Source organism: Camelus ferus, chromosome 35, assembly GCF_009834535.1.
Source record: "Camelus ferus isolate YT-003-E chromosome 35, BCGSAC_Cfer_1.0, whole genome shotgun sequence".
Taxonomy (NCBI): Eukaryota; Metazoa; Chordata; class Mammalia; order Artiodactyla; family Camelidae; genus Camelus; species Camelus ferus.
Window position 1 is genome coordinate 456,468 of NC_045730.1, and position 22,801 is coordinate 479,268.

Consider the following 22,801-nt stretch of genomic DNA (forward strand, 5'->3'; position numbering starts at 1 on the left):
TTGGACATAATATGTTAAACAAACCATCTGCAAAATAGCCACGGGACACAAAGTTGTCTTCAGATGTTAAACAACAGGCAGTGAAGGACTGTGATCCCTAAGAGAGGGGACCAGCAGGCATGGGCCCTTCGAGCAGCCTCGATCTCGGCCTGGAGGCACCTCGCGATCTTGGCACAGGTAGGGAAACAGGGACAGGTGGCTCACTGAGCTGAGGAGGCCGAGGCTGGAGCCTGGGGAGGCTGCGGCAGCTAAAATCTGTGGGGCAGAGCACTGGAGAGGGGGAAGGAAGTCTCACAGGCAAAGAGCTCAGAAATCTGCATAGGGGTTCTCTTGAGTCTTCAGTTGGAAACCATTTGCTCACGATCAAGGAAAATCTCCTTGGTTTGCAAGGGCAAGTCCCAGGGAAAGGAGAGGAGCCGGGAGCTACAAGCAGAGCAATCTCCAGAGCTCACACAGGGCTAGGAAGTGCTCATATTCCCTACACCCAGACCTGGAGGAATACAGGGGCAATCAGTAACTCCTCAGTAGTGAGACTAAAGCAACTCTGTAGGAAAGCCTAACCTGTCTTAAAAGAGCTTTGAAACAAACCTTAAAAGACAAAGCAGAACTGGCAATAGCTTCCATACGCTTTAAAAGCATACAACAAAATGCAGTATTTACAGTCTAAAGTTCACAATGACTGGCATCACTAAGGCAAGAAAGTGTGAAATATGTGCAGACGAAAAATCAGTCAATAGTAACAGACCTAGAAATAATGGAGATTCTTCAGAATGAAAGAGGTCGGGATTTATCCTCGAGAGGGCCACACGTAAGTCCTCACCGAGACTTTCTAATGGTGCACTTTTCCAAGTCCTGAGACGCGCGCGCAGTGAGAGCGGCACAGAGAGGGACACGGAGAATTTAGAGCCTCTTTCATAACCATGTCAAAGTCAAAAGTCGGGATTTCATCTGAGATTTTTGTACCTCCCTTCCTTTCCCTGTAACGCGGACGTTTCCTTTTTAAGTGTCTTAAAGATGCCATCGTAGTGGGAGCATTTAACACTGGACCTACCCTCTTAGGCCTCAAGTGTTCAACCCCGTGCTGTTACCAGCGTTTCTTATGGATTAGGACTGGGAACCGATCAAACCCTCTCTCACTGTGGAAGGCATCCTCTGACACGTGCGTGTGCATTCTGAACAGTCCTCCTGGTGGCTGGCTGGGGGGTTGCTGTGGAAGGAGAGAGGCAGAGAAATGGGGGGCTGCCCCAGGACCCTGACTGGCTGCCCACCCCCGTGGGTTACAGGCACCTGAGACGCAAGTCTCCTGGCAGCTCCACAGGCCCTGATCCACGCCAGACATGCTCTGCCCAGGTGTCAGGTGACCAGCAGCCCTGGGCTCTGCTGCAGACGGGAGGACCAACAAAGCCCACCATCACTCAGGCACCTGCTGCCCGCAGGGCCGGGCGCCACAGACCCCACCTCTTGGGGCAGGCGTGGCCACGTGAGGCACCTGCCTGGGGCTCTGGCCAACCTCACCTGGCAACTGTTCTCACATACGTGGGCAGGGGAGGAAGACGCTGGGAGACTGCACTGGAGAGGTGGTAGGGACGGTGCTCTGGCCCTGGCCCTGTTACGGGAGAGGAGGGGCGGGGTGACAGACTCTGGGGCCAGGACGCAGGGACCGCAGGGGATACAGCCAAGACGAGGTGGGACGGGCTGTCCACGTAAAACACGAGGTGGTACGAAGAGAGGGGCACTGTGATCTGTCTCAATAATAATTTTTATATCACCAGAAATTGACACATTGTAACTGAACATACTTCCATTAAAAAAATAATAGTTTTATACTGATTTCATGTTGAAACGATATCGTGGATATGGTATTTAAATATTATCAGAGTGAATTTTACCTGCTTCTTTTGACTTCCTAAATGTGGACACGCGGAAATTTTGAACGCCCGTCTGCGTCCACGTGCCAGGCTGCACAGAGGACGCAGGCTGACTGGTGATTAAAGGCTGCAGCAGCCTGGGCAGCCCTGGGCCCTGCGCCAGGTGCGCTCAGGTGACTGTGTCTGAGCCAGGTGACCCGAGAACATCCCCCGGGGCCTGTCAGGCGGAAACTGAGGTGGATCAGCCTGCTCAGGTGACACAATCTCTGAGAAGATCCTGAGCCTGGAGAGATTTAATAAAGGGACACAGGCCAGTTTCCACACAGAGCTGGCCCAGACGGCACAGATGTGGGGAGGACGGCGCAGCTCCTGCGACAGGTAAGAACCTGGGGCTTGAGGTGCAGCAGCCGACGTATCATATCTGCGGCTCTTTCCCTCCTTCGACCACCAGTTGCTGGGCGCCTGCCTGTGCCTGGGGGTCAGGGGTGACGGGCCTGGGCCTGGCTCTCAGCAAAGACGGCACATGGAGGTGGGTAAGGAAAGTGGTGCAGGAGGGGACAGAGAGGGAGGAGGGGTCGGGGTGGCTCTGAGTGGGGGGGAAGCTGTGGCACCAGCTGGGGCTGAGGGAGGGGGAGAGGCTGGGAAGGGAGCACGCAGGAGTGGGGGACGCCCTCTGTTCTGTTGGGTGGTGAGCTATGTAGGTGGAGGTCAGGCTGGCCCAGAGCAACCCTCAGGAATTGGTGTTTCTCCAAAAACCCAATCCAAAAGCGGCAAAAGACCTAAACAAGCAATTCTCCAGTGAAGACATACAAATGGCCAATAGACACAAGAAAAAATGCTCAGTATCACTAATTATCAGAGAAATGCAAATCAAAACTACATTGAGGTATCATCTCACATCAGACAGAATGGCCATCATTGAAAAGTCCATGAATGATAAATGCTGAAGAGGGTGTGGAGAAATGGGAACCCTCCTACTCTGCTGGTGGGAATGCAGTTTGGTGCAGCCACTGTGGACAACAGTATGGAGATTCCTCAAAAGACTAGGAATATGCTTACCATATGACCCAGGAATCCCACTCCTGGGCATATATCTGGAGGGAACTCTAATTAGAAAAAATACATGTACCCAAATTTTCACAGCAGCAACATTTACAATAGCTAAGACATGGAAACAACCTAAATGTCCATCGACAGATGACTGATTAAAGAAGTTGTGGTATATTTATACAGTGGAATACTACTCAGCCATAAAAAAGAATAGAATAATGCCATTTGCAGCAACATGGATGGACCTAGAAATCATCATTCTAAGTGAAATATGCCAAAAAGAGAAAGAAAAATACCATATGATACTACTCATATATGGAATCTAAAAAAAGAAAAAAAAGAGGACACTAATGAACTCATCTACAAAATAGAAACAGACTTGCAGGCATAGTAAACAATCTTATGGTTACCTGGGAAAGGGGGTATGGGAAGGGATAAATTTGGAAGTTTGAGATTTGCTAATATTAGCCACTATATATAAAAATAGATTTAAAAAAACAAATTTCTTCTGTAGAGCACAGGGAACTATATCCAATATCTTTTAATAACCTTTAATGAAAAAGAATATGATAACGAATATATGTACGTATATGCATGACTGGGACATTGTGCTGCACATCAGAAACTGACACATTGTACCTGACTGTACTTCAATTAAAAATAAATAAAATAATAATAAAAAAGAATTACTCTTAAATAAGAGCCATCCTCTTAGAGACTCAGATGTGAATTTTCTCCAAAAAGAAGTCAAGAACTTGTAATGCTCTATTTTCAAAATTCAGATCATTTCCAAATGCTTCTAAAAGAAAAGAAACCTCTTTTCTATCATGCCTCATAAAATAAAGCTAATTCACTAAGACTTTAACAACAACAACAAAGAGTCGTCTGTGTTTCTGTGAAGGGGGAGGCGGACGGAGGCCGAGGGCAGGGGCTGCGTGAGCTCTCCCGGGTGGCACCCAAGGGGCCTGCGTCCCCAAGGGGCAGGCGGCCCCTCGAGGCCCCTCACACTCGGTCTCTGTGAACTCAGGGCGCTGGCCTGAGAGTCCACCCTACCACAGCTCAACCCACGCTCAGGCCCAGCAGTCAGGCTGGGCGTCCCTGCGGGTCAGAGGTGACCACAGTGGGGCTGGGGGGCCTTCTCCAGGTGGCGGCGGCCTGGGGACCCTGGGGACCTAGGGCCCTGGATCCTGCCCCAGCCCCTAGGAAGGGACCAGAGGAGGGACTTACAGCAGAGGAGGCTGAGACCGAGGCGGGCCCAGCCAGGCCAGCGGTGCGTCTGCGGTCAGAGGCTGGCCTCTCGTGCTGGCTGCGCCCAGCTGGAAGCGTTAGGCTGCTTTGATGGGGGAGGGCAGCTGCAGGCGAAGCAACGGGAAGTACACGACCTTCAAGCCCTGCACCTGTGGCTGAGGAGGCCAAGGACTAGGGCATCAATGTGGCTGGAGGCATGTGTGTGTGATTTGGGTGGTTTCCTCAGTGGACAACAGCCCATCTGCCATCCCTTAATTTCAGAAGGTTGCTTTTTCCTCTGGGACCTGATTATTCATTGTTTTGGAAGTAGAACAGGGACTGCCTGACATCATGAGGGTTTGGGATGCTGAAGTACGGAGGGTGGAGGGGAAAGATGAATGGAGCTGTCTCTGAGTGGAGGAGTTACTGCTGCGCAGGTGGCGAGGCCAGTGAGGAGGAGGGAGGTGGGTTCTTTGACCTAAAGCAGAAGGCAGAGCCCCGGGTGCCCCAGTCAGGCAGGAAGGGAGGGAGGGGGAGGAAGAGAGGGAGGGGACAGAAGGGGAACCAGCCCCTGCCTCCAGCCGGCCCACCTCAAACTTCACTGGGCTGGCCTATCACCTGGAGACCTGGCTAAACTGCAGATTCTTACCTGGCAGCTGGGGTGGGGCCTGAGAGTCTGCACTTCTGACAAACCATCTCTAGATGTTTGCTGGGGACCCGAATCGAAAGGATGCTCCTGCCTGGGCAGATGGCGGGGGTGGCCCAACAACGGGTATGTTTCTTATCCACGTGGGGCTCCCACAGAAGCAAGTCTGATGGTGGAGAGGAATAAAAATTAACTAGTCACACAAACAAATGTAAAAGGTGATTGCATTAATCACATGAAAAGAGCAGCACAGAAAGTAGAGATTTCCCTAGTCAGAGAAGTCAGGGAAGGCTTCCTGTAAGAAGCAACATTTGCGATGAAATCCAAAAACAGCAAAGAGGGTTGCAAGCAGAGGAAACAGCAGTGCAAAGGCCCTGAGGTCAGGGAGCTCAGTGAGCCGAGGGAGCAGGAAGCAGGAAGGCAGTGGTCTGAGGTTGGGGGTGGGGCATGGAGAACACAGGGAGGCCCTCAGGGCACTAAACAAGGTGGTGACAGCATCATGTTTAGTGCAGGGGGAGGGGGGCTCAAGGCTTAGCAGCTGGTGGGGCCTCTTGGGACAAGAGCTGCTGAAATGAAACCCAGTCACAGCAACTCCTGAGCCTGCAAGGCCCCCACCACGGGGCAGAGAGTATCCCCTGGGGCGGGCCCGAGGTCAGTTAGGGTTGGGGTTAGGGGTAGCGCTGTAAAGGAGGGCAGCAGACACTCCCCGCCCCGTCGCCCTTCCGGCTGCTGCCCTGACACATCTGGACCCCACGCCCCAGAGGCTGCTGTGTCAGTCGACCCCCCCCCCCCCGAGTGCTGCGACGGCTTTGGATAGCCCACCTGTCACCCCTACCTGCACGGCGGCCATGGGACGTCTCCGGAGCAGTGGTGGCCTCGTGCTCAGGTCCGTGTCCGCCAGCGCCCGCTCGGCGCCCTCAGAGAGCGCGGGAGCATCCCGTGTGGTGGGGGAGCCGGGACTCGGGGCGACCCTCCGCCCAGCAGCTCGGAGGCGCCTCGCCCGGGGGCGTGAAGCCTGGCGGTTGCGCAGGCCGCTGGCGGGGCCTCAGTTTGCCGCCCACCTGTAACTGGGCCTGTCCCCCGGAACCCCAGGCGAGGGCGCCAGGAGAGGCGTCGCGGGGCCCGAGGGTGTCCGCGCGGCCCGGGGCGCTCCTGCGGCGCAGGGGGCGGCCCGGGCAGCTAGCCTGCCCCTCTCAGGGTCCCGACGGATCGGCGCCCCGCCCGCGGCCTGGGGCTTCGGCGGGAGGCCCCCCGGAGCAGGGCCCGGGCGCCGACCGGGAGCCCTACTTTCCGACCGCGAGCCGGCCGTGGCTCGGCTCCTCAGAGGAGGGTCCGCGGCCGCGGCCCCGGGCGCCGGGCCCGTCAGGCCCGCAGAGCTGCGCCCCGGACACGCGCCCAGAGAGCTTCCGGCGGATTCCGCCGCGCCGTCGGCGAGGAGCCCCGGCCCGGCCCGGCCCGGCCCGGCCCGGCAGCAGCGCTCGGCCTCCAGCCTGGTCCGAGGCAGCCGCGGTCAGTGCAGCCCCGGCGGCAAGCCCCTTGCCGGTGTCCCCGAAGCCGGGGAGCTCGGCCCTGCTCTCGGGGCCCGCCCGGGGGAGCGCGCCCCTGGGGGACTTACGAGGCAGGTGCTGAGCCTCCAGCAGCTCCCTCCAGGCCGGGCAGGCGGCCAGCGGAGCACTCGGCCCGCCGGCCACCTCCGGGGGCTGGAGGCCGGGCGCGCTCCCCCCTAGGGAGGGGCGCCCGTGGAGCCTGCCTCCCGGCACAGCGGCGGACCTGCGGCTGGGCGTCTCAGGGCCGGTTTCTCCCCTCCCTGCCCCCGCCCCGACGTCTTTTCCTGTATCCATCTTCCAGCATAGGCCCGTGGCATTTCCCGCGCGTCCTGTGAGGACGCGGTCAGTGCGCCCTGCTGTTGCCTTGACGGGAAGAGGAGGATGGTCTGACTGAGGCTGGGGGACGGATGAGGCACAGGAGGGGGCCCTGCGGCCGGCCGGCGTCTCCCTGCGCTGCAGGAGGGGCCCCCAGGCGGAGTTGTGGGTGACACCCCAGATTGCACCTCCGGGGACCCCAGACCTGCCCACGCCAGTCCAACGGCGGGATGAGGTTCCCGGGTCTGCCGGGCCCCTGCCCGTCTCCCCGGCGGGCTCTTCTGTGACCACCTCGCAAATGGACACATGCTTGCGGGGAGGCCGCAGCCCGAGTCACGCGCACGCGGACTCCTGTGTGGACACCGAGGGGAGAGAAGACAGAGAGGAATGAGTGGGGCCGGAACCCCAGAAACGTAAGCATATTTGTTCTGGGCCTGGGATTTGCCCTGACTGCCGGGCCCAGGCGGCACCCTCTCTCCGCATCAGTCCAGAGGCATCATAGCCCCTGGCGGCCGGAGGGCCTCCTGCAGACCGGCCAGCTGCCACACCCACTGGGAAGCCCCTCCTAGCTGGGAGAAGTGAAGAGCTCTCCCCCCTCCCGGACAGGGCTCCCTCCTACACTCGGACCTGCGGGGGCTTCCCTGCCCTTGCCTGGGTCGGGACCAGCCCAGACTTGGCATTGGACTCCTGAGCTGGGTCAAAGGCGCTTCCTAGTCCCCCCGTGCAGGGAGGATGAGTCATCCCTCTTCCATGGCAGGGATGAACCTTCCAGATGCCTCCTAACCACCGGCTCAGTGCTCGGAAATGCCGTTTTTAGAGCCTCACCGAGGGCTCGGTGCCAGTGAATCAGAACTTCCACTATTGAAATATAATTTGCAGAAAAGCTATTTCCCAGCAGGCAGGGCAGGAAGCGAAGGAGCCCACGCCGTGGGATGAGGCCTCCCACACAGGCCCTGTGACCCAGCCTCTCCCAGGGGTCAGTATACGAAGGGGAGTCCACATGGGGAGGGGGCCCAGGTCTGCACAAATAATGGGCTGGGCCTTTCGTGAGCATCTGAAGGAAGCCGTGGTGGGCAGAGTAGGTGGCCATGGTCAGCCACTGTCCTGGGCACCAGCTCAACACCCCAGGTGACGCCAGCACCCACCTGCCCTGACTCCCTCCTGCTGGGGCAGGTGCACCGCCGTCTCTCTTCTCTGACTGCTGCTTCACGGGGCTGTGGCTGCAGCTGGGCAGGGAAAGTACTGCTGTCCTGGGAGGAAAGCCAAGGGTCAAACCCAGGGTCTGAGTCCAGTTGAACGGGCTGCCCTCAGAAGTCACACTCAGCTGAGGAGCACACACAGTGAGGGTTGTAGCGGCAATCCACAGCCGTGTAACAAATGGGCCTTGCTTAGCAGATCAGAAACCCAGCCAATTATTACCTACACTTAGGAGTCCCGGCATGGCTTAGCCAGGGACACCATCTCTCTGTGACCTGATCTTGGAAGTGACCGTCCTGCATAAATATTTCCCATGTTTACTTTCTACTCAGGACTCGGAAGAGTCACTGATCCAGCCTGTGCGGGGAGCGGGGCTGCAGCACGATATGCAGCAGCCGAACCCTGTTCCCCGGCACCAGCACAGGCTCTTCACCACACTGAGGGGCTGACTTCCCCAAGCAGATGCTCGGCTAGCGGCTTGCCCATAGGGAAGCACTCAGACCAGGGGGGCTGGCAGCAGCCTTCCTGTTTCAGACAGACGGATGTGCTGAGCCTGGATGGGAGGACAGGCCAACCAGAGTCGGGTGGAGCGGGGCATGGGGGGCGGTGCCTGCTGGGGTCCCCGTGGGGCAGGCAGGGTCCCAGAGTGATGGGCGGAGGTGGGGGCTGGGCTCCCCACCGTACTAGAACTCGACAGTGGGCCCCACACCCCCAGGCTGCAGGGACAGCCGAGGGTCCCTGGGCCAGCCCCAGGCACTGTGGCCAGCACAGCATGGGGGCCCCGCTGGGCTGGGGCCTCAGGGAGAGCTCAGCCCTTCCATGACGGGACAGCACGTTGGGCTGCAGCCCTGTCCCACCCCTGCTTGTCCAGCCTCACTTCACCGAGGACCAGGGACCATTCCCGCTGAGGCAGGAAGGGTAGGGGTACCGCCAGGCCTCACGATGGGGCACGACCCAGGACAGACCATTAGGGACACAGGCCAGACTCCCCGCCCAGCACTCTCCTGACTCTGTCTCTGTCTCTCTCTGTCTCTGTCTCTCTCAGAGAATTAGTCTGTGTAGGAGGTGGGTTGAAGCTATGGGGCACAGGGCAGGAGGAGTGGCCAGGCCTGGGACTAGGTGGTCCTGGGGGAACAGGTACTCCTTGTGGGGTGGAGAGGGGAGGGGAGGGGAGGTGAACTGCTGGGGTTCCCCTTGCTCCTGATCTCAGCATTTTCATGCCATCTCCGTCAATGCTCTCAGATGACCCCACAGGTTGGTTCTAGTTCCCTCATTTGTGAGGTGAGTAAAAGGGGGCTCAGAGAGGGTAGGTGACATGCCCAAGGTCATACAGCTATTAAACAATGGAGCAGAACTCGGACTTCCTTGGGCCACTTGGGAGCTGGTGGACACCAGAGCCCCCAGAGCTGGGCACAGTCCAGGGCTTGTCCCTTGTAAGAGGGGCTGGGGCATCTGCAGCTTCGCTGTCCCTGCCTCAGCCAAGGAAGGTGGCTCCAGGGCCTGACTCCATGCGCTCCACGCCTCGAGCGTTCTGGATGGGAGAGCCCAGGCCAGTGCCTTGCGGTGGGTCCTCAGCTCCAAGGGGCATCTGGCCTGAAACCGCAGAGACAAAGGGGTCTCGCTTCCCAGATGAGCCCCAGAGACCCTCCAGGGAGGGGGACAGGCCCAAAGCGGCTTCACTCAGTTCAACGCCTTACCCGAAGTAGCTCACTGGAAAATGGGCAGTGCTCTGAACACCGGTCCCCTCACACTTCATCTCCCTCACGCATCCACGCACACATGCATGCACATGCAGATCACATGCGTGCACACGCATACATGCACATGCACAGCTTTACCTACAAAGAAACCGCTTCCGCCCACCACCCACCCGTTGCCTGCACACACTTGCTTTTTATGTCCCCCTCAGGCATTTCTTCACAGGCTGGCCCTGCTCCAGCCGCTGAAAGCCGAGGTGGCTCTGCTGACCTGCGGGGCCCTCAGCAGCCCCCACTGCCTCGGCCCTGCTCTCAGTGGAGCCACTCCTGGCCTCAGGAGGGGGCAGGTCCGTGAGCTGCAGGACCTGTGGTTTTAGACCATCCCAGGCCGACGAGACCTGTGTTGTTCAAGGGTGGCCACTGGCCCTGGGCTGCTGGTGCGGGTGTGAAGCACATCCACCCTCCAAGGTGAGCGTGAGCTTGCGTGGGTAATTGTTGATTCTTGTTGCCTGTCGCTTGCGTGGGTAATTGTTGATTCTTGTTGCCTGTCGAAGTGGCAGTGCTTTGCACGTAGTCAGTGAATAAAATACATGAAAATCGAGGTAGCCTGGCCACTAGGCAACTTAAAGCCACATCAGTTTCTCACGTTACACTTCTGCTGACGGCGGGCCCAGCTATGAGAAGCTGACCTGCTTCTCTCTGTGTTGGCGGGAGGACCTGGCCCAGCCGCCTGGGGTGCATTTGTGCAGGAAGCGGGGCTCCGGGATAGGGTAGTGACACTCATGGCCCTCCCCACCGACCCTGCATAGGCCCAAAGTGGGCTCTGGTCACAGCCCGTTCAGCCTGTCCCTGGTTCTCAGACTGGAATGGAATCCATCTTTGTCGCTGAAAGGAACCTTAGAGGCTCTGAGATGCTGGAGCCAGGCCGTGGGTCCCCCTCCTTTACACAGAGGCCCAGCAGCCTGGAAAGGGGAGGGAGCCACTGCCCACTCACTGCCCCCAAAAGCCAGCCCAGGAACCCTCCTCCCTCACCCGGTGTGGGCACCGAGCAGAGCCCTGAGGGCACAGGTACATCGCCAGGAACCTGCCCTGGGCCAGAGGCACAGGGAAGGGACTGAGTCATTACACCCCCCTTAACACCCCCCACCCCCCGCCCACGTTGCCGAGAGAAGGGCTGCAGCCCTCAGGGTCAGAGGCGCGGCTGAGCCTCCTGCAACGCGCGCGGGTCCAGCCGGCCGCACGTGACCTCCACGCCCCGCTCCCCTCCCATCCCCTCCTGCTGCTGCGCCCGCGCTGTGTTCTGAGCTTCCGGAATCACTGCTCCTGCGTCTTCATTTGTCAGCTTCTGCTGCAGGACGGGGGCTGGAATCTCCGCACTTGTGTCCTCACTGCTCTCCCGGCTCCACTCACCTTGCAGCGCTGTGTACGCAGCTGCACTCCCTTCCTCTCTTGGAAACCAATCCTCAATCATTTCAGGTTTGCAATAAATTGTGCAACTTATGGAACGAGGCTGTTTTCTTCCCCCAGAGCTAATGCGTGTGTTCAAAGAGCAGAGAACAACGCAATTATAACCGTGCACTGAAGCAGTTATTTTTTAGTGTTTCGAGGCCGATCTCTTTTCTCCTCATTCTGTATTGTATACTCAGCTGATTAGCTCTAATGAGCTCCAGAGAGTAACTGGCAAAACATTAGAGGAATTCATCGCCCATAAATGGGGGGGGGGAAGATGCTGTCTGTGCTTGGAAGCGGCTGCACTCAGGTGGCGCGTGTCCAGGAAACACACCTGATGCTTCTGAGCACAGAGCCCGGATGGAACCGGATGGAATGTGCAGGCTCCTCACCCTAACAGCCGAGCGTTTCCCATTATGGAAACCGGAGCCCCTCACAGCTCCGTGAGGACCTGCTGCAGAGGAGGCAGGTGGTGCCGGCCATGGGGCACCTGCTCCAGGCTGTCATTTCTGCTGTCAGAGGCCCGGGTTTAGTCGGGGCAGCATTCCCAAGTTCACCCGCAGCTCAGAGCCCAGCCCCTCACCCAGGCAGCATTTCATACTGAGAAGGGCACACCTCACCCCATCCTGCCAGCCTTCTCCACACATGCATCACTGGTCCCAATCAGAGAGAAAGCCGGGGATTTCATCCAGGGATGTAGACAAACGCAGCAATTTAACGTGAGCAGATGTGCACATGCCACGGGATGCAGTGCAGACCCTTCATTCCTGGGGTGGGGGGACACTCGGGGTTCTCGGGTTCAGCTCCTGTGCAACACCCATGGTGTGGAAGAGCACGCCCTGGCTGGCCCACTGACGAGACGAGCTGGCAGTGAGCGGTGTGTCCCAGAACCCAGTGCCAGCCCACCAGCAGACGCACACAGCCGCCCGCAGGTGCAGCCGGCCTCCAAGCTGAGCGTAAGCCTTAGCCGACCCTGACGTATGTCATTTGAAGCTAGAGTTTGGGGCTGGCCACACAGAAAGTGCAAATCAACGCTTCACCTGTTTCGCCCTAAATTTCCAAGGCCCATGCCATGCATGCAGAACAGTCGACAGATACCTCGCCAAGTCAACAGGTATTCACTGAGCATCGACTGTGCTGCAGGCAGAGTGCCAGGACTGAGCCGGGCTGATCCCCACTTTCAGGGAGCACGTTCCCCCATCTTCGTGGGGAGTCCTAGGAAGGAAACTCGTAGGAGTTTAGACTGATGGGTGAATGCGAGTCCTTGTTGTCAGCAGAGATTGACCAACACGCAGAATGGAACAGAGTGCCCAGAAAAGGCTGATCTGCAAAGGGGAGAAGTCCGGAAGTAATGAGGGTGGGGCTCGCGACCGTGTGATACGAAACTTCCTACGTGGTGAAGAGGACACCTGCGCCCTCACCTCTGACCACACACAGGCACGCACACATCAGCCAACCCCAGGGGACCACACAGAAGGAGACTGTCTTTGTGACCCTGGAGGAGGGAGGCTTCATAAACAAGATCAAGACACTCGAACCACAAAAGAGATCCATGTTTTACTACGTAATTAAAAACTGTAAGATAAAATTCGCTAAATAAGGTTAAGACAACTGGTAGAGACCGAGAGGATACGTAACAAAGGATGAACAGCTGGAGACAAAGAACATGGAGCGGAAAAGCGGGGGAGGCTCGCAGACCAGCTGCCCCAGCGTGCCTGGCCCCCACCTCCCTCCCGCCCGCCCGGCCCCGCGTCACCTGCGCTCAGGGCTGAGTCAGCCACCCTGCTCTGGAGGCTCACCCAGGGTCGGACACCGCGCCCACCACCCCCACCCCCCTCTCATGACACAGATGGGAATAAAGTATCTTTTAAAAAGACGCATTCTTGGAGAAAATTTTAATTTAAAAAAAATCAAAAGAAAAACGAAACAGTGCCTAAATCTTTATTTTTCATAACCTACATTTTTTCAAATTAGACAGTTTTACACTGAATTGACACAAAAGGAAACTTAAATTACCAATAGTTTACACGTAAGCTTGATTCCAGTCTCAATGAAAAGAAGCAGAACAAAAACAAAAGCTCTCGGCCAAGCATCCAGCCCCCCCGGGAGCTGGGCTCCGGCCCCTCCTCCAGCTGCGATTGTCACTGCTCCCCGCGGACACTCGCCCGCCCCGCTGCGGCCTCCCCACGGCCACGGCAGCCACCCCGGCACGGCCACAGAAGGCGCTCCTGCCGCTGGAGTGACCAGCAGTGATGCCATCACAGGAGGCCTGGTCAGAAAAGCATGGCACTGACTCCTAAAAAGCAACTACGCTGCTTGACTGAAATTCATGTCTGGTGAGGCGCCAGGTTCTCACCCTTACACTTCCAGGTGGTGCGGTCGTCACACAGCTGAACAGGCGAGAGCGCCGTTGTGACTGCGGTACCTCTGACTCTGCACCTTGAGGCACTGCGGGGGGAGGAAGAGCCACACGGGCAGCTGCGCAGGGCGGGGCCGCCCTCCCAGCTTCCTGCCCTGCACCTTCCGTTCTTTTCTGAGGAGGATCAGAAAAGCGGGGGCCATCGGGCACGCGCCCTGGCTTAATTAGAAAGGATGCTGCAAAAATCACCCCCGAGTGGGGTCTACTCTAGAAGCCAGGACTGCAGAGGGGGCAGTGAAGGCCACGGCCGCCACAGGCCACCTCCGCCCATCCTCCAACGGCAGCAGCACGGGGCCAAGCACACGCCTCCAGGGCCTCGGGCTCCAAGAGGGTGCGGATCCAGGCGGTGACATTCGGGGGTGACGGTGGCTGGCGACATCTACCCCCTCCTCCAGCACAGACTGCGGCGTCAGGGCATCCCAGCACTGGGAGCTGGCCTTTCCGACTCCTTCTACAGCACTCACCAGTTTGGGTGCAGGAGGTCAGTTACTTCTGATCTTTCAGCCAGCAGTCTCACAACCACAAAGAAGCAAGGTCCCCCGTTCCTTCCTGGGGCACCGGCAGCATGGCGCCGGGCGGGCCTCGCGCTAGGACAGAGGCGCTGCTCGAGGGAGACGCCGTTTCCTCCGGCGGGCGGGTCGCGCGAGCCGCCTGTGATTCTAGGTAGACTCATTTCTTACTTTCACTTGAGATCCTGCCAGTTTCTCCTTTCTGGATTATACCTCGAAACCCTTTCACACTGGCTGTGATTAGTACATATTTACATACTTTTAAGAAGAGCATAAAGACATTCGAAGGTTTTAATAAGACTTTTCATCTCCCTTTCGCAGCAGCAAAGAGGCAGAGTCAGCCCAACACACCAGTACAAGAGAAAAAGAAAAAACCTCAACGAATTAAAATAATGTTCAAACCACAACACTGAGTTTATCTACATCCAGCTCAATAGCAACATTTATAATATATCAGTTTTTATCAGATTTTTCTCTGTAGGGTACCTTTTTAATATGTTCTGATTATTTACAACTGTACAAGCAAACCACACACTCCCAAGTGCACATATTTAATACAGTATCAACTATTTGCATTTACAGGATTTCTCAACAATCTGAAGACCAACTGCTTAGGACCTCCAGGTGTCACAGCACTGCCGCCAGGTCCTGTCCTGCAGCACGCTCACTCAGCAGCCAGAGCGACACAGAGCCCACGCGGCTGAGCAGCGGCAACCACTCGTGCCAACCCAGGGGCCGGTCTCATGGACTCTAAGCTGTCCTATACAAAAGTTAAGGCAAAGTCATTTTCAAGTTTAAATAAAATTCAAGTCTTTAAATATTGGATGGAAATCATCTTTAAAAAAAAAACCTCAGGCTTGTTAAATAACATTTTGTGGAATAAACTGTATGGTTACATTTAGCAGGAAATAATCTTATTTTAACGTCTGCTGCTTAGAACACTTAAAGGAAAAATTTAGGTATTTTAAAACAAAATAACTTATGTTTATTATCAACTGCTAGCTTTAGTGCATGCGTGTTCTTCTGAGAGCAGCACTTCCAGAAGGGTCCACGAGACCCTCGTCTTGGGAAGAGAGCAGGAACCTGGTCCTCCACCACCAGACGGGCACCACAAACACCTTCTCTCACGATTCAGGAACGTTCCGAGCCGCGCGCCGGTGCGGAGGGACGGGGAGGCGCCCCGGCAACGGGCCAATGCGGGAGCGGGCTCCACACCCTCCCCGCCAGCTCGCGGGAGCAAGACAACATCAGGGTACAATTTCGCGATAACGTGTCAGTGGGCAACAAAGTTTATGTTCTCATGTAGGTTCCATTCACAATGTGCTTTGGGTTTATCTTACATAACAGCCACCTGAGACTGGAGTGAGAAGCTGGTTACTTGCTGGCAGGACAGGAGGGCTCTCGGGGCGCTCTGCAGGGCCAGTCTGCCCAGGAGGTCAAAACGGGCTAGACTTGAGAAAATGCTAGAACCCCTGTCAAGATTCTGAATGGAAGGACAACTCCAGGCCAGCGTGCGGCGCCTTCTGACCCATCCCACCTCCGGGCTACACTCAGCATTGCCCCGCGCCTCAGTCCCACTGTCCTCAGCCTCATCCGTCGGTCTGGACATCTTAGAGATACGCACTTGCTAACCAGTTATTTTAAAAAATGAAGTAGCATAGTTCTGCTTAATTTAGAAAAACTCACTATATATATAGCTTGCATTCATAGCCACATGGAGGCTTAATAAAAAATATCAATTTGTTAGGATAAATGCATTTTCTATCCTGAAAAAAATCAGACTTATGCATCACCTCCAGTTAAGCACCAACCTAAAATAAGGTTTATATTAATTAAATCCTGAAAAATAGATTTTTTTCAAGAGAGGGGAATCCGACTCAGAAGAAAAATAACTTGCAGGCACCTCGGGGGCCTTGTCTACACTGCAAGCTCCTAACCAGCGGCTCACTCCCGTCCCGAGAGGGACAGTGCTTCGTTGTGGCGACCCCAGCTCCTCGCAGCCCGCCAGACCTTGGCGCTCACTGAGGGGACCTGGGGGGGGTGCTCTGTTCTCTGTGCGGACGCCGCCCCGTGGCTGGGGGCGAGGGCCGGCGCCCCGGCGGCCTCCTCTGGTCTCTGGGTGGTCCCGGGCTGGACTTGGGGGCGGGGGGCTCCCTCTCGGCGAGCTTCCTCTCCTCCTTCCCACAGCCGACAGTGTTTGGCTTCTGCTCTTTTGGGGGCTGCAGTGGGGATGGCGGCGGCTCCCTACTCGTCCTCTGACAGATCTCTGCGTAGCTGGGTTTCCGCAGTTCCTGGGAAGCAGACACAGCTCTGGGGTTACAGGACAGCACGCGAAGGTCAAGGTCACTTGAGGTAAAGGTCAAAGAGGTTCAACTGTAACTAAATCTCCACACTCAAAAGTACTGTTGCTTTTAAATAAAAGGTTCCCACATTTCAACAATGAGTTTCCGCTGCGGCCCATCTTTCCCTCCAAGATAGTCTAGAAACATCTGGTAAAAACAGGTAGAACTGGAAAAGATGTGGGGATGCAAAGTGCCGACTCAACTCCTTCCAGCCTCTGGCCTTCTAGTGTTTCTGAGCCACATTCCAGCCCGAAAGGAGGCGAAGACACCAGACGCCCAGAGAAACACAGAGGCCGTACATGCTTCCGCGCCAGACACCCTGTGCAGCCCAGCGCATGCCTCGGGGATGCGAGGCGGGTGAACTGCAACACGGCTCCAGGGCATCTGGCAACGACCGTGGGCTGCGGCTCGGGCAAGAGTTAAAAAAGGTTTAAAAAGTGAGTGGGGCTTGCAGGTAAGTGGAGGATGAAGGCTAAGACAGAAGAGAACATTTAAAGCTACGTCACCTCCACCAACTGCTTATTAACTTAGAAACAACTTTAACTTATGAGAAAACCTAGTGGACAAGAAGTGCTTAACTTCCAAATCCAGATGATTAAAGCCCACCCAACATCAAGCTGAGGACAACACAGATCAGACAGAAAAGAGTCGGGACCGGCACCCAGGGGAGGAGACAAGAGGAGGGGCCTGTGGCTGGGCTGGGCCAGCGGCCCTGGTCCCGCTGCGCTGAGGTGGCCGGAAGCCCTACGGAGCCCGGAGCTGCAAGCCCCGGGCCACTCAGGAAGGCAGCCCCGCTCCGGAGCCCGAGGCCGGGAGACCCTTGGCCGTGGGAGGAGAAATGAGCAGAGCAGGCAGTCATGAGTGCCAGCACCCCACAGGGCGCCCTGGACAGAGCACAGCACCCAGCGGGGCACCTACCGTGGCAGCGCCGTTCACCTGCACCGATTTGCTGGAGGTTGTACTCAGGGCAGGAGGAAGTCTGTCCACATTCGGGGTGTCCCTCTGCTTCTCCGCCACTTTGGGATCCCTGCAAAAGTGCCACCCCACAGGCCCATGAGTGCCCCGCCCACGGGCAGCCCAGTGGGGACCATGGGGATGGGGACAGGGTGGCACTTACTCAGGCGGGCGGGTGGGGGAGGGGGCGCGCTCGAAGGTGGCAGGGGTGGCGCAGGGGGCCGGCAACGAGGGCTCTCGGGGGACCACCGCGGGAGGAGTGTTCGTGCTGGCATCTGCGTTTAGGCTCTGAAAACCATCGGAAAAACAGCTTACAACCAGTAGACAAGCGTCTGTGAGATCTCAGTCGTAATGATAAATAGGTGGCTGTCGGTGCTGGGAGCCCAGGTGTCGTCCTGCCCTGAGGACAGGTGGGCTTGGCCCAGACCAGAGCTGGAAACACAGCCAGGCCACAGCCGCCTCCGTCCTCTTGCAGCCATCGACGCATCTCGTCCCAGGCCCTCTTCTGTGGTCCAGCACCACCAGCTGCAGCCCTCCTCCCCACTGACCAGGCATCAGAAATCCTCAGCTCACCCTGACAGCAAAGTGCCCAGCACAGCCCGGCATATAACGAGCTTCCTGTGCATGTGGAAGCGAGCAGGTGAGCAGAGAGCCCACATAGGTGCTGGGCAGGTGTCAGCGAGCGGAGGGTGGGAGCTGGGTCTTACCCTTTCTTTGGACGATCCCGTGAGCAATCCAGACAGCCTGTTCTCAAACAAATCCTCTGTCTTCAGATGCCCTGCTGCCCCGGGCAGCGGGGGGAAGCTGGACAGCCCTAATTCAAAGCTAGGGGACGGAGGCCTGGGTGGTGTTGGAGACTGAGTCTGACTCCTCTGAAAGAGAAGAACACCGTGAAGTTGCCTGGGGTGGACGGGCAGGAAGGTGCTGAGAAACACAGCAGGTGAGAGGCCCACGCTTGGTCCCCAGTCTCCTGGAGTCCACACCTGCCTGCCAAATGGACAGCTAGTCCAACCATGCCAAGCCCTGGTCACCTGACCAGAGCTCGTCTGTTAGGCAAGAGCTCTTCAAGGGCAGAGCTGAGAAGATGAAACCTCAGGGCTGCTGCAGCCACGGTCAGAGATGGGGGTTAAGAGCCGCATCTGTACGGCCACCAAGACCCTCTGGCAGCCGACACAGACCAGCAGGACACAGCAAAGTGCCAGACGCAGAAGAGCCCGAGTGCAGCCTTCACCTTCCTCACTCCTGACAAGTTCCGTGTTACTACAGCAGAGTCTGGAATCTAAGTCACAAAGGAAACAGTAAAAGAAAAACAGAGGCCACTCTCTCTCAGCTCCCTGCAACTTATGTAAGAAATGTTAGAGAGAGATTTCCTTTAAAAGAAACAGTTTAACAGAAAAAGGGAAGGGGCTTCAGTTACCTGAAAATTAACTTACTGAAATGCCCTGTATTTTAATCAGTAAGTAAAAGCATGGTATTTGCCAAGAGTCTCATCACGTCCCCTGACTGCAAGACAGTGACTCAGCACAGTGATATCTGAGCATGATTTATAAGCCCAAGATCTCAGGAGAAAGGCAGTGACGTATTTTTACTGAAACACTGTTAGTCATCCTGCTGGATGCTGTTCTGTAAGCACCCCGCTCCTTGGCTGAAAGGGACAAGGAGCAGACAGGGAACCGCGTCTGTATTCAGTAGAGCAGGGGAGTTCGCGGTGAGTGGTGGGCCGTGGGCCCCTTGGGCTCTCACGGGCCCACGGAGCCTGAAAGGGCCAACCTGTCCCAGAAACTTACACCAACAGGAAGACCATCCCCGCAGAAGGAGAATCTGGAGAAGAATCTGTTCGCACTCAGGGGAGAGCAGGTGAGGGTGAAAGCGGACCCAAGCTGACGAAGCCCTGCCTTCTGGGCCCCCTGCCTGCATCTCCTCAGTGCCCCTGGGGCCCGCGGCAGCCCGACTCAGGCAGGCACGAGCCCTCGGAACGAGGCCGCTGCACCCTCTGAGGTTCGGCAAGCTTGTGCTCAGACCCCACCGGCTCAGAGCAATTTTTAGAGGCTTTATTTTAAACATCTGCATGTTTCTGAGGTGAACTCAGCTTTTTAGAAAATACACATTTCTAGGAAAAAAGACTTGGAAAACATTCACTAAGCCTCAACTTCCAGGAACGAAGGAGGTGTGTGCGGCACCTTCAGGGCCTCAACAGCGTTAGGAGAGACACAGCGCTGCCCCTGGCGCCGCGGGCGGGGCAAGGCCTCCCGCTCTCGCGTCTGGGACCACCGCTGGTTTCTCAGGCCCTCAGACCACCCAGCACAACGAGAGGCCCGCTCTTGAACACACACACCCGCGCCACGTGCTGGGCTTCTAAGTGGCTCCAGGTCCAAACATGGGAATGGGATGCAAAACAGAATGAAATGGAAATGGCAATGGAAAAATGTGTCACCTGTGAAGGTGATGTAGTGACTAAAAGGTAACGAGTGTCTGAGGAGACATCAGACAGACTTGTTCATCCAAATGTTACAGGAATTCACTGGGCCCAACGAGAACCAAGACATGAACCGCCTTACCAAAGGGTTCACCGAAAACTGGCCTGAACTGACCAATGTGATAGAATTAGGGGTGTTCATTTTCTACCAGTTTGCCCTTTCCAAGCTCCAGGCAAATACCTGGTACCTTCTGTGAGGAGAAGGCACATGCTCAGTGGCTCGGGGTGAGACCAAGAATCTCCCCAAGGTCCTTCCCTGCCCTCTACACCCAGCGTCCAAATTCATGCACCCCGCCTGGCCATGTGGGGACACATGCACCTGCCCCACAGAACCCTGCAGAGTGTCCCCCACGGAAGGGGCCGTTCAACTACCCCCAGCAGACACGCCCACGCCTCAGGTACCCACCACCTGCATAAATCATCACTCATTTCGGGTCTGTCACGACCGTGAGTTATGGCAGGAGGCAACTATGCTCCCTACATGGTGGGGACAGAGTAAGCTACTGTGAATCAAAAATACTGATGAGCTAATTCCTACGGGGGGGAAGTCTGTTCTGTGTGTCCAAACTCGTAACTCCAGGGATTTCAAAGTAGGCAACCTGGTTGCCACACAGAAAGAACCCAGCTAGACACCTGCGGAAGGACCCCACTGTGTGCACACCGTGCCCTGGCTGCGCCTGTGACCTGCACAGGACACGCGGGCACCGGGGGCTCCCCAGGAAACCAGCCACCACTGCCTTCTCTTCAGAGCATCAAAACCGTCCATTATCATCTGGCAGACATCGTATTACGAGGAAACCACTTTTGAAAAGCTCCTTCTCGTGCCTTAATTGACTGAATTGCACTTCAAGTCTGTTCAGTGTAAACCAGGCTCAGTGTCCCGAGCACAGCACGATGTACTCACTGTGAACTTCTCCTCTCTCTTCTTCCGGAAGCCAAAGGAGTTTTTCCTAGGGAAGAGGAAAGCACAGGACTGTTAAGATTTTTCCCCTTGAAACATATTTCACTGAGCACATAGGTAGTGCACGTATATTCAGTCTTTACACAGATGACTTCTGATTCTAAATTCCCAACCCTAACGAGTGTAAGCAAAACAGACATCTTACAGTAAAGGGCTAAACCTGAGGTCTAGCAAGGTAAATAAAACACACACTGAAAGGATTTTCCTATTCGGAACACCTGTTAGCGTGTAAATACTTGAGTATCTGTTCAGTTGCAGAAGACGTGTAAGATCTGATCCTGAGCTACAAAGATGAACCATTAAAGAGCAGTGATGAACGCCCATCTGCGTGATCATCACCAAGACCCCAAGCAGCCGCGGGCGCTCACTGCCGCGGCCTTCATGCTCTGGGCCAACAGCCTTCGCTGGCTGAACCAACCACGCAGGTCGCGGAGCCCCTGTGCTTTCTACACCTGTCTGCCATCCTTACACCCCGTTCTGGGCTCCCAGGTTGAAGAGTCACACCAGCAGGCAGCAGAACCGTTCCACACGCCACAGCCAAAACCACAGCAACGAACACCTAGTGGGTGGTGCCCGGGCTTCCACGGCCTGACAAGCCACATACTAATTCCAGCTCATAATTTTACTTTTACTTCCTTATCCATTGTCATTTCACTGAAAGCAAAGGCTCCCTAAGGGCCGTATTACATAAACTAAAAAGAAATTTAGAAATAATCTCGACTAACTCCTTTGTTTCTCAGAGAACCTCCCAGCAGCCTTGCCCAAGACGGCCTAAGGTGTCAGAGGGTGACCCCTGTGCTGAGCAGGGACAGCCTGGCCGCCCCGCTAGGGGAAGCACAGTGCAGGCCTCCAGGACTCTGGCCCAAAGCCACGCCATCCTGTAGAAACTAGTCCAGAAATAGCCCCCGGCTTTCAAGGGGCTCCCAGCAGACAGAGACTACATGCCTGCCCACAAGACGCCGCAGGACTGAGGAACATTCTGCCCGTGGTGCCCGGGCACAAAGTCACAAAGATGGGCGTGACTGTGAGACCCCCACCCCAACCATGACAGAAGCAGCATGTCTCGGCCTGGGCTGCCCCCCTGCCCTCGTCCACATCTGTGGCCTTGGGGTAGTCCCTCTGCGTCTGAAAGACACTCCACCGGAAAAGCCCTGAAGAGCCCGAGGCCTGGTCTGGAAACAAGGACCATGAGGGCGTCCTGACCAGCCCCTTCCCGCCGGCTTCATGTCCCAGGGCACCTCAGCTGACCATTCCCCCTTCCTGATGTCTGGCTGGTGGTGGATGAAGTCCTGGGGTAGACTCTTTGGGGGGAGCTCGACCCCCCACTGGAGGGGGGTCGCATGCATCTTGCTGTGGTCTGAAGCCGGAATTGGTGGCAGGACCGCCTGAGATGCGTGGACAGAGCAGGCCTGCTCCCACTGTGGAGACGCTGGGCAGAGGCTCTGCACCTGAGGGCCCTGCTCCACGCCGAGGAAGACGGCGAGGCCCGGGAATGGGTCTTCCTGGTGGCACTGTTCCCGCACCATCTCCAACCAGCCCTGACTGCGCCCGGGGAACCACCTTTCTGAGGGCCTAGCCTCAGCTCCGCAGGCCCTGCTCCAGGCCCCTCAGTCTAACAACCCACACCGTTTCCCCGGCAGCAGCTGCTTCCTGAGGTCGCTGCGTCTGCACTTCCTCGGTGTCCCCTCTGCCCCTCAGCCCTCCAATGCCTGTCCAGCCAACTTCATGTCCAACTTCCTGATGCTACGCAGCCCCAGCCACGCCAACTCCACCCGGCCATGGCGAATGGGACGTCCACACTGCCCTGGGCACACACCAGTCGGTGCCTGACGGAGGGGCTCCTGCGTGTCAGACATGGTCCCGTCTGCTCTGTACAGAACATGTGAAGAAATTGTCCCTAAAGTTTTCCAAGTGGGTAAAAAACCTTAGGCAGGTTGAACACGTGCTGGTTGTGGCTCTGGGTCAGAGGGCAAGTCCTTCCTGGCAGCCCGTTTGGAATTAACCACTGAGGGAAGGAAATGCATAAAGCCAGCCTCCACCTGTCAAGACCGTGCCGGACATCACTGATGAACCCTTGCACCCCTCCCCGTTCCCATCTTGTCCCCTGATGAAGGGTGAGTGGCAGAGGGCGAGACAGGGAGTGG

General features: G+C 56.6%; 2 protein-coding genes and 1 long non-coding RNA gene across 4 annotated transcripts in view; 1 reads left to right on the forward strand and 2 right to left on the reverse strand.

Moving 5' to 3' along the window:
* The window catches only part of LOC116661601, a 32,620-nt gene extending 27,813 nt beyond the window's left edge, over positions 1–4,807 (reverse strand). Inside the window, exon 1 of the long non-coding RNA XR_004317544.1 lies at positions 4,795–4,807. This is a non-coding gene — a long non-coding RNA (uncharacterized LOC116661601). The remainder of the gene's footprint in view (positions 1–4,794) is intronic.
* Positions 4,808–5,107: 300 nt separating this feature from the next.
* LOC116661432 (basic proline-rich protein-like) lies at positions 5,108–7,183 on the forward strand. Its single transcript, XM_032473552.1, has 3 exons — positions 5,108–5,183; positions 5,588–6,300; positions 6,640–7,183. The coding sequence occupies exons 1-3, from the start codon at positions 5,108–5,110 to the stop codon at positions 6,730–6,732; spliced, it is 882 nt and encodes a 293-aa protein (XP_032329443.1). The 3' UTR covers positions 6,733–7,183.
* A 5,738-nt stretch (positions 7,184–12,921) lies between these two features.
* The window catches only part of LARP4B (La ribonucleoprotein 4B), a 68,385-nt gene continuing 58,505 nt past the window's right edge, over positions 12,922–22,801 (reverse strand). For both annotated transcript variants that reach the window (XM_032473739.1, XM_032473738.1), the window contains 5 exons: positions 20,601–20,646; positions 17,928–18,092; positions 17,384–17,508; positions 17,185–17,293; positions 12,922–16,215 (listed from right to left, as the gene is read on the reverse strand). In XM_032473739.1, the coding sequence (XP_032329630.1) occupies positions 15,943–16,215; positions 17,185–17,293; positions 17,384–17,508; positions 17,928–18,092; positions 20,601–20,646 (718 nt within the window). In that variant the 3' untranslated portion in view covers positions 12,922–15,942. The remainder of the gene's footprint in view (positions 16,216–17,184; positions 17,294–17,383; positions 17,509–17,927; positions 18,093–20,600; positions 20,647–22,801) is intronic.